This window comes from Microtus ochrogaster, unplaced genomic scaffold, assembly GCF_000317375.1.
Source record: "Microtus ochrogaster isolate Prairie Vole_2 unplaced genomic scaffold, MicOch1.0 UNK1, whole genome shotgun sequence".
NCBI classification, from domain to species: domain Eukaryota; kingdom Metazoa; phylum Chordata; class Mammalia; order Rodentia; family Cricetidae; genus Microtus; species Microtus ochrogaster.
In genome coordinates, this window is record NW_004949099.1 from 35,496,815 (window position 1) to 35,507,622 (window position 10,808).

Here is a 10,808-nt window from a genome sequence, read left to right on the forward strand (position 1 = left end):
TTGAGAGAGCAGCTGTGGAGAGTTGACTGGCTTGGAATGATGGGTCAGGCTGACCAGAGAGGTGAACGTTTCTGACCCCACGGAAGCCTCTAGCTAGAGCTGGACTCCAGGCTGTGGATGTGTCTCGGCTCATAGACGGCTCTCTTAGTGTGCATGCAGCCCCGAGTGTAATCTCTACTACCATATAAACTGGGTGTGGGGACGTAGTAATCCTAGCATTCAGGAGAAGTTCAACGTCATCCTTTGCTACATAGTGAATTCAAGGACAGTTTGTTCCTAAAAGTGTGGTCACAAAGATCCCAGAGCATGGAGGTGAGGAATAGTCGGTTCCATACTTGAGCCTGAATATATGACACCGGTCATTAGCCTGAAGGATGGCACGGATTTGGAGGTTCAGTGGGCTATCCCAATCTCCTGATGCTTGTAGTTGCAGATTCAGTGGGCTATCCCAATCTCCCGACGCTCATAGTTGCTGTATGTGACATGTGCTAGCGTCCACATCCTCAGAGAAGTCCGAGGCACAGGGAAGTTGGATGGTTACGTGGAGATAGGTCAGCTTTGTCACAGACAGAAGCAAGAATGTAACCAGTGCCTAACTTTTCTTCTGTCCCAGCAGGGGACCATTCTGAAGACACCTGCACTTGAAGAGGTGCCCCAAGTTGAGCCCTGAAGGTGTCACATAGAAGGAAGGCACTGGGAGCTGGGATGTGATGGGGAGACCCGTGTCTCATTCGCTCTGCTGGTTTTTCCACAGTGAGATAATCCCACCAATACAGACACTAACCTGGACCAGGCCTTGCGGACTGGGAGAACTGTACTTCCTTCTACTCCTAGCTTTATTTCAAGGATGATCCAATGAAAGGAAGACAGGTACTTTCCAAACATCCTGTGCCAAGGGCTCTGAGTTAGGAAGAAATCTGGCTGGCCAGGTGTAGCCTGTCAAACATGTCAGAACTGCCTTCTGTTTAGGATTGCTCTGTCTGCACTTGAGAAACTGGGTATACTCAGAAAGAGGGGACAGTGATGACAGTGGTGTGTTGAGGGCTCTACAGGTGGACATAATTGCCAAAGGTTAGCTGTTAACATAGAGGTCACTAAGATGAAGTGAAACAAATAAATGAAGTACAAGCTTCTTTTATTAACATTTATTGTGTGTATTAAATCTACAAAATAATGGGTTTCATTGTGATGTTTTAACACACGCATTTATCACACATTGACACAATTTTATTTTTATGTAAGTTTTAGCACATCCCACTCCGGCTTTAAATATCTTTTTTTAAAAATTTATTTATTTATTAAAGATTTCTGTCTCTTCCCCGCCACTGCCTCCCATTTCCCTCCCCCTCCCCCAACTAAGTCCCCCTCCCTCGTCAGCCCAAAGAGCAATCAGGGTTCCCTGCCCTGTGGGAAGTCCAAGGACCACGCACCTCCATCCAGGTATAGTAAGGTGACCTCATTCTGGTTACTGTACCACTAACTAGAGAAATTTCTGATAAGGAAGATTTTTTAAAGGCTCTTCTGCCATCTGCTGGACAAACCTTGAATAGTGAGAAATTTGTTAAGGAATTAAGAAAGACTTTTCCTGGCCTCAATCACTGCCTACGTGTTCTCTCTCTCTTTCTCTCTCTTTTTTTTTAAATTAAGATTTGTGTGTGTGTGTGTGTGTGTGTGTGTGTGTGTGTGTGTGTGTGTGTGTATTCTACCTTTTGTTGTTCTTTCAGTTTGATTGTTTTTGGTCTGTGAGTGCGTGCACACAGGCCAGGGGTTGACATTGGGTGTCTTCCTCTATCTTCCATGTATCTTTTGAGATTGGGTCTCTTGCTGAAACTGGAGCTCATTGGTTTGGCTATCTTGGGTAGCCAGTAAGTCCCAGAGATTTTCCTGTTTCCACTAGCAATGCCTGGATTATAGGCGTGTGCCACTGCACCTGTTTGGTTTTTATTTATTTATTAATCATTATTATTAATATTATTATTTAATGTGGGTGTTGAGAACCCAGGATCAGGTCCTCATACTTGCAACTGATGATCAGTTGAGTCACCAACTGAACCATCTCCCAGTTCCTGCTCTTCCGAGTTTTCAGGATACACTTTTAAACTCAGTTTGAGGGTTTGAGGGCCTAGAGAGATGGCTCAGAGGTTAAGGGCACTTGCTGCTTAACTTCAGGAATTGCTCAGTACATTAGCACTTTAGCACCAAAAGCCCTTGTGGCTGTGCTCTGCCCACCCCCATGGTCAAGCCGCACAACTCCAGTTGCCTTGACGACATGATGGTGCCTCCTAGAGGTGTGCCGAGAGAATCCTAGGTGGCTGATTTTCCTGTTGCCTTGGCTGTACAGGATGTACTTGTTATAGAGGACCCAGGTTTGAGTTTCAGCACCCACATGGCAGATAGTTCACAAACATCTGAAGTTTCATATATTGGGGATCCAAAATAGTCTCCTCTTCTGGCCTCTGCTGGCACCAGGCATGCACGTGATACACAGACATGCATGGAACAAAACTCCCATCCACATTAAAAAAAAATTCTTTTAAAAATAACAACTCAGTTTAAGAAACAGATGAGCTGTTATGTTTTGCAACCCCGTAATTATGTTATTACTAATGATCTTTATCCTCTAATGCTCAGTTGGAGCAGAGCTGACGGGACATTTTGACAGCCTCGGTTTATGCAACTCACACGGCAAGCATCTCTGCTTCGTTTTAGTGTTCGCTGCAGGGGAGTAAACGCTGTCTGTTGAGGAAGAAGTTCTCCTCACAATGATACAAAGCCTATGTTGGTCCCAGATGTGATGCTCCAAGTACTGACCCCCAATAACAAGGGCCAGTGCAGAGCGAGGCCACAGTTTCTGTGTGGTCTGTCCCTGTCTCTGGACTTGCTGTTAGAAAACAAAGACAAAGGCATCTACGGTGCTGGTCTCCCCACGGTCGCCCCCATCTCCCCATCTCTTTCTCTTTAGTCTTTTACCATCTGACAGAACTATCGACTGTATTTTGTTTGCTTAAATACATGTACGTGTGTATGTATATATTTAGAAACAGGGGTCTTGCTGTGTTGCCCGGGCTGGTCTCCAATTCCTGGTCACAAAATAATCTCTGCATCAGCCTTAGGAGTAGCTGGGCCCACAGGCATGTACGCTCGTTTATTAGAAAGATTCGCCTATTTTTGTTGTTTGTTTCCTTCCATTATGATATAAGCTCCCCAAGGCTCTGTCCTTGATTCCTTTTTTTTTTTTTTTTTTTTTTTTTGGTTTTTGAGACAGGGTTTCTCTGTGGTTTTGGAGCCTGTCCTGGAACTAGCTCTTGTAGACCAGGCTGGTCTCGAACTCACAGAGATCGCCAGCGTCTGCCTCCCAAGTGCTGGGATTAAAGGCGTGTGCCACCACCGCCTGGCATGTCCTTGATTTCTATGGAACCCTCAGTGACTAGAACAATGCCTGCCACCAGCTAGTATCAAAAAGTATTTGAGGGGTCAGTGAGAAGGCTCAGGGGATAGAGAGCTTACCACCAAGCCTGGTGATCTGAGATTGATCTCGAAGACACAAATGGGGGTAGGAGAGAAGTGACTCCTGCAGGGTGGCCTCTGACCTCCACATGTGTGCTGTGGCATCTATTTCTACAAGCAAATGTAGAAAAGTAAAATATGTACATTTTAGATCCATTTATCTTATTTTATGGGAGTGCTTTGCTTACATGTATGCATGTGTGCCAATGTGCAAGCCTGCTGCCCCAGGAAGTCAGAAGAGGGCATTGGATCCCCTGAGAATCAGTTACAGATGGTGGTGAGCGCCTACGTATGTGGTTGCTGGGAATCGAACCCAGGTCTTCTTAACTGCTGAGTTATCTCTCCAGTCCCTACGGGAAAAACAAATTAAACAGTTCTTTTAAAGAGTGACATCATGGTCTTTTCACCTTACACGGTCATAGCACCAGGGTCTGACGAACTTGACATTTCTGTCTCAGCGGTCTGAGGACTTTCTGCAGAGACTTAAGGGCTGCTGTGTCCATGTTAGCAAGAAGAGAAAGGCATGTATGGGGTGAGCAGGTCCTGGCTTGGTCCTAGCTGTCTTACCCAGTCACTAAGGGAAGCGTGGGAGAGAAGAGTTCAGAAGCTAGAGAACTGGACGGAAGGAAAACCAAAAGGCTGAGTATAAATGCAGAAGAGTTAGGAAACCCTGCCTGAAGCACACAGACAATGAGTGATTTATGTGTCTGTGTAAAATTCTATAATAGCAGGCTGGCACGTAATAGCAAGTGGTAGCAGTCTAATCCCTGAGTTCAAGACCAGCGTGGTCTACAAAGCGAGTTCCAGGAAACCCAGGGCTACACAGAGAAACCCTGTTTCAAAAAACAAACAAACACACAAACAAACAAACAAACAAACAAACCATATATAATAGCTGCAACTTAGCATTTCTTACTTTGGTCCCAGTAGTGTATTACTGAAAAACTGCATTACATACGCATGGCTTTGTTTTTATGATATGTTTGTTTTACACAAACAATGCAGGCCTCAGTTCTATCTCCGCCCTGATCTTCAACGCACCCCTTCGGAGGTCCATAATAAAGGTGCAGGTAGCTCCACCTCCTTACAGGAATTTCTTCCGTCCGGCCTCTTCCGGTTAGTTTGGGAAGGATCACATTTCACAGGACATAGGAGATTCACTAATGGTTCAGCTGAGCTGCCCCAACTTTTCCAACCCAAAGCTGGTGAACTGGTGCGTTCTCTCTGGAGGATGACCACCTCTGGGTGCCAAAGGTTTGAGGTTGTAGTCGGAACGCTCCCTCAAGTTTCGCAGCGCAGAGGCCAGGACTACAACTCCCAGAGTTCCGCGCTCCAGGGCGCGCGCGTGCACCGTAGTGGCGGAGGCGGAGGTGCCCACCTCTGTGGGTTCTCTGAGTAGGGCTCTGTTGGCGGCGCGCTTGCGATTTAGGGAGCTCTGGTCCTTCCAACACTTGTCTAGGGGAGGGAGGAGCAAGTACTTAGCGTTCGGCAGCACCTCGACTTCTGTGCAGGCCACTCCTCCAAGAGTTAGGCTGTCGGTGAGCGCAGGCTGTGCCTCGGGTTCCCGTCTCCACGGTCCTTTCCTAGGAACTGACCTGGAGAGGTGTGGAGGAGGAGAGCGCGAGGCCTGCCGGTCATCTACCGGGCCCACTCCGGATTTCCAGGAGGCTCCGGAGAAGCTGTCTTCCTGACGGGTAACGAGCCCAAGGCTGGCTATGAAGAGCGACGCCTCGACTTCTGCAGCTCCCTTGAAAGGGCTTGGGGGCCCTTTGCGGAGCAGCGAGCCTGCGCGTGCCCTTCCGGCTGTGTTACCCGCGGTGCACCTGCTGGAGGAGGCGTCCGACCTGCTGGTGGTGCATCTGGACTTCCCTGCCGCACTAGAGACTTGCGAACGGGCTTGGGAGAGCCTGGCCGAGGAGCCCGCAAGTGGCACGTACGTGCTGGGCTGGTTCTTTTCTGATCCTTTTGGGGAGGAACTCGGTCCGCTTTTCTGGCATTGCCAGATTGTACCAACCTTATACCTTGCTTTCACTAAGAGATCCTCTCTGAGAGAGGCTGGTTGCTTATTCTGCTCCCGTGCTACTGAGGAAGAAAGGGTTACTGTACGATGAAGAAGTCAATTCATGCAACAGTTTGGGGAAAGCCGCAGCCAGTTCGTTGCTCACTCTTTCAGTGCAGGACAGGGTGATTGTCTATTAAGTGTACAGTCCTAAGGGGATCAGTAAGCAGGTAGCAGGAGGCCTCCTTTGGGAACTCGTCTCCCATTCACTCCTGGCCTTGTCGGATCGTGGAAAATGGGGGTCAAGGCAGAAGTGTAGTTGGGTCCTGTTGAAGAATTGGATGATTTACTTTTAGGAAACCCTTGCCCCGGGTTGCTCTTTCTGATGCATAGGCCTCCTCTGGCAGCTGGGGGCACCATTTCTCTGTGGAGTGTAAACCTTCTTTAGAGCTGTGTGAGCATACCAGGGAGGGAGTAGGCAGAATGAATAGTCAAAGTTGATGTCAGAGAAGCAAAAACTGGGGAGATCGGCTGTGGTTTTTAGGGGGGTGGATGTTGCACAGTTGGTACAGATGATTCTAATGGCCAGTTGCGTTCCTATATGAACACCCAGCCAGACCCCTCCCTCCAAGCCCACTTGGCACTAAACAAACTGTTGATGCCCTCTCCCCTTCAAGGCACACCTCTTGGCTGCATGCTTGCCGGGTGCCATTCCCAGAGGATTACCTGGCTCATTCAGTTCTGATTCCACCTGAGTGCCAAGATGTATGTTGGGCAATAGCTCATTTGCCTCGGAGAAGTTTCCAGAACTTAACTCCAGGGGGGGGGGATGGGCAGCCCAAGAGACCATGGTGAGGCTGGTCCAATCAATAACAGAAGAGGTAAGGGTGTAACCTCCGAGTTGGAAGCCGGAGACCAGTCCAGTCAGAGTGGAAGAGGGAATGGAGAGAGGGGGTGCCGTGCTCAGCCTGACTCCTGTCTTTCTGTTGACAGTGTTGTGGAGGTGAAATGCTCCCTGTGTGTTGTGGGGATTCAGGCTCTGGCAGAAATGAATCGGTGGAGAGAAGTCCTGTCCTGGGTCCTCCAGTATTACCAGGATCCTCAAAAGCTTCCTCCCAAAGTCCTGGAGCTGTGGTAGGTTCTGGTTGCTGACACCGGGTCAGTGTAAGAGTCCAAGTCCTGTCTTGAGCTAGGGTCTCATGGCTCATTTCATTTGTCCTCCTTCTGTATCGGTTACCTTCAAATTCAGGTCTCCCCACTTGGTTCAGACCTCAGACCACAGCAGCTAAGGATGGGGAAGGTGGCATTTGGGAGTAAAAGAGAAGAAAAAAGAGCGTATGTAGGACAGTAGTGAGCCAGGCCAGTGGGTGGACAGGGCCAGTCAAGCTTCCTGCTCCTTCCTGGGGGTTTCTAATTCTTAACAAAAGTTTTTGGCATGTGTTTTCTGTGTGTGGGTATGTGTGTGCGCGTGTGCGCATGTGGTGTATGTGCATGTGTATATATAGGTGCACATGCATGTGTGCATGAGAGGAGAGAAGGGTACCTGTAGTCATCTCTCATTCTCTGCTGTATTCCTCTGAGGCAGGGGCTCTCCCCTAACCTGAAGCTCACATTCTTTCTTGGCTAGGCTCTTAGCTAGCAAGCCCCAGTAGGTCCTCTTGTCTCTTCCCTCTCCATGCTAGGATTATAGATGTGGGTGGAGCCACATCCTGCTTATTATGTGGGTGCTAGGCCCCCAACTCTGATCCTCAGGATTACACAGCTAATACTCTTTTTAAAAAATATTTTACAGCTGGGCAGTGGTGGCATATACCTTTAATTCCAGCACTTGGGAGGCAGAGGCAGGTGGATCTCTGTGAGTTCGAGGCCAGCATGGTCGACAAGAGCTAGTTCCAGGACAGGCTTGATAGCTACAGCAAAACCCTGTCTTGAAAAACCAAAAAAAAAATTACTTTTTGTTTTATTTTATTACATGTATGGGTGTTGTGCCTGAGTGTATTACATGCATTGTACTACATGTATTGTATAGCTGCACTACATGAGTGCCCGATGCCCATAGACACCAGAAGAGGGTGCTGGATCCCCTGGAACTGCAGTTACAGACAGTTATGAGCCTCCGTGTAGATCCTGAAACTTGAACCTGGGTCCTCTGGAGGAACAGCCAGTGCTCTTAACTTCTGAGCCATCTCTCAAGCCCTCAATCTCCATTTTTTTCCCTCAAGACAGTTTCTCTGTGTTGATGTGAGTAAAGAAATCCCACACGAGCTCTGAATAGGGTATATTAAAGTTTTTCCTTATTAAAAGGGAACTCACAGATCACAGCGAGGAAATAGGAATGGGTCCAACATCCAGGTGTGGCGTGGGGGAGAAAGTGGGATGAGTGGGCGGGAACGCGACTTTTTGGTACCCCAAAGCCATGCCTCAACCTGGTCCAGCCTCTCAAAGGCCATTGGCTGAAGGAGGTTCCCCATCTCTGTGTAGTAAACAGCCTTGGCTGTCCTGGAACTAACTTGTGGGCTAGGCTGGCCTTGAACTCACAGAGATCTGCTGGCCTCTGCCTCACAAATGCTGAGATTAAAGGTGCAAGCCACCATAATTTTTTTTTTGGAGACAGGGTTTCTCTGTAGCTTTGGAACCTGTCCTGGAACTAGCTCTGTAGACCAGGATGGTCTTGAACTCATAGAGATCTGCTGGCCTCTGCCTACTGAGTGCTGGGATTAAAGGCATGTGCCACCACCGCCTGGCTGCAATGTCTAATTCTTAAAAATTTATTATTATGTTTAAAAATTGTGTGTGTGCGCGCATGCATGTGAGTGCCAGTACCCTTGGAGGCCAGGAGATGGTATCAGATATTCCAGAACTAGAGTTACAGGTGGCTGTGAGTTCTCCAGTAAGGGCGCCATGAATCAGACTCCAGTCCTCTGCAAGAGCGGTGCATACTTAATCACTATCCCTCTCATTTTCCAATTTTTAATTCTTGCAGTATTTCTGTCCCACAGGGAAGGGCTGGAGGACCTGGGCGGGTAGGGTTGCAGAAGTATGTGGTTCTAGGGGTGAGTCTCCTGTAGAGCGCTGGTTCTTCTCCTCTGGGGATGCAGCATCCTTCTGTACAGCAAAATGCAAGAGCCTGGAGCTGTGTTGGCTGTGGTTGATGCCTGGCTCCAAGACCCAGACAACCAGGGCCTTCCTGAGTATGGATCCCTGGCAGAACTCCATGTGCTTCGGGTGCTTCTACCCTTGGGTCGTTTGTCAGAGGCCGAGGAACTGGCACTGGGCTCTGCAGCTTTCAGCGAGGAGCAGCGGGAAGAAGTGCTCCAGGCCATCCGCACAGCAAGGCAACAGTCCACACAGAAGCCCTTGAGTTCTCAGGAGCAACCGAAGCCGAGCCAGGAAGGTAGGACATCAGGGCTCCCTGGCCCCTGCAGAGGGGTTCCGTGGCACCCCTAAGTTTAGGAACTTAAGAGTTTAAGTCACAGGATGGAATACCGCTGCATTGCATTACAGACCAGGCTACACTCTCTGAAGTTGGAACACAAGGAGAGTCTGCATCTGGGGAGGTTGCTGGGTTCCCTGACCCTGATTTGTCTTCCAAGTACAGGATTAAAGACCGGTTATGATAGTGTTCACCTTTAATCCCAGCACGTGGGAGGTAGAGACAGACAGGCAGATCTCTGCGAGTTCAAGGCCAGCCTGGTCTATGGAGTGAGTTCTAGGACAGCCAGGGCTACACAGAGAAACCCTATCTTGGAAAAACAAAACAAATCAAAAACAGAAAAGAAAGAAAGAAAAGTCGCTTTTCTTTGGTGTGTGATTAGTCATTTCCTTGGGTTCCTCTCACTAGGTTTTATTCCTTCCGTCATGCTGACCTGGGAGCTGTTACTCCTTCAGATGCTAGCATGAATACACACAGCTTAACTTGGTAACTTATGAATTAAAAATGACCTCCTTCAGCTTCGGGTCTTTGTGTGCAGCCTCCTGTCTGCCGACACTTAACTAGAGCTTTTGGGTGTTTTGATTTTTCAGCTAAGGTCTGCCTTGTTCTTTAGCATATGGTTGTGCTACCCGGTGGCTTCTGGTAGCATCCTTCCAAGGCAGTGGAGAGGAGCCAGGAGTCAGGTTTTCTGTTACAGGAACTTAGAGGCGTTTGGCCCCAAACTGTCTTTGCTCCTAAGTCTTCCAGTTCCCTTTTCTTCATTCTGTGTGTGAACATGTCCAAGGTTAGAACATTGCCTGTCTCCTGGACCAGTGCCTGCCTTCTTTAATTTTTAAAGACTTATTTTTATTGTTTAAAATTATGTTCATGTAAGCATCTGTGTGTGGATATGTGATGTGAATGCTGGTGCCCATGGAGACTGGAGACATCAGAGCCCCCTGGAGCTGGAATTACAGGCAGTTGTGAGCTCCACAGTGTGGGTGCCAGGAAATGAGCACATAATGTGTGTGTGTGTGTGTGTGTGTGTGTGTGTGTGTGTGTGTGAACTTTATTATAGGAAAGGTCTATCCCTTTTATTTGGCATGAAATCACTTTATTTTGTGGTGGAATAAATAAACTAAATAAAAATTTAGATGTGACAAAGAATGATTATAAATTAAACAAAACAAAACAAAAACCAAAACACCAAAATTAACCAAACCAAAAGACTATATATACACAGTTCAGTGAACTAGTATATAATTTGAATAGCTGTTCAGAGCAGAAGCTGTGGAGTTTCATATTTGATCTTATACTTCCACACTGAATGTATTTTTATGTACTTTGCCACCATCAGAAACCAAATATCCATTTCAGAGTAGAACTAGAAACACCACTAGCCCAGGGACTGTCCTGTGCCCTGTGGAAAAGGCTCAGACACATCAAGGCCAGTCTGGTGGGGGCACTGTCTCTGCAGAGGTTCTTTCTTCCCGAGTGATTCTTGTCTGTGTCAATTGACAGCACAGCCGCAACCCTCACGGCCAGTCCGGGGCCTCTGTCAGAACTGTACCACTTGTCTCTGGCTACCAGTAGTCCTGATTTTATCCTCAATCCCCATCTGGATTCTCTACTGCATAAGTTCAAACCTTCTTTTCTCTGTGTTGATGTGTCACTGGTATGGCTCTGAGTTATCTTACACGTGTCAATTCGTAATACGAAAAATACGGTGAAATAAGGGGGCCTGGTGTTTTCAGACACACACCTAGACAGCTGAGTAGGTCCTGTGTGCACTGACTGTGTCTTCAGACAGCCTGTCCTGAAACCATCTCTGCACAGCTGTGGGTGTAGCTCAGCCTGCACAGCTGTGGGTGTAGCTCAGCCTGCACAGCT

General features: G+C 48.0%; 1 protein-coding gene across 2 annotated transcripts in view; it reads left to right on the plus strand.

Annotated features, from left to right (window-relative positions):
* The first annotated feature begins 4,633 nt into the window (after positions 1-4,633).
* Pex26 (peroxisomal biogenesis factor 26) overlaps positions 4,634-10,808 on the plus strand; it is a 12,850-nt gene continuing 6,675 nt past the window's right edge. For both annotated transcript variants that reach the window (XR_001229359.2, XM_013353086.2), the window contains exons 1-3: positions 4,634-5,440; positions 6,500-6,640; positions 8,605-8,900. Coding sequence is in view for 1 of the 2 variants with exons in the window: in XM_013353086.2 (XP_013208540.1) it covers positions 5,223-5,440; positions 6,500-6,640; positions 8,605-8,900 (655 nt within the window). In the remaining variant the exon portion in view is untranslated. The remainder of the gene's footprint in view (positions 5,441-6,499; positions 6,641-8,604; positions 8,901-10,808) is intronic.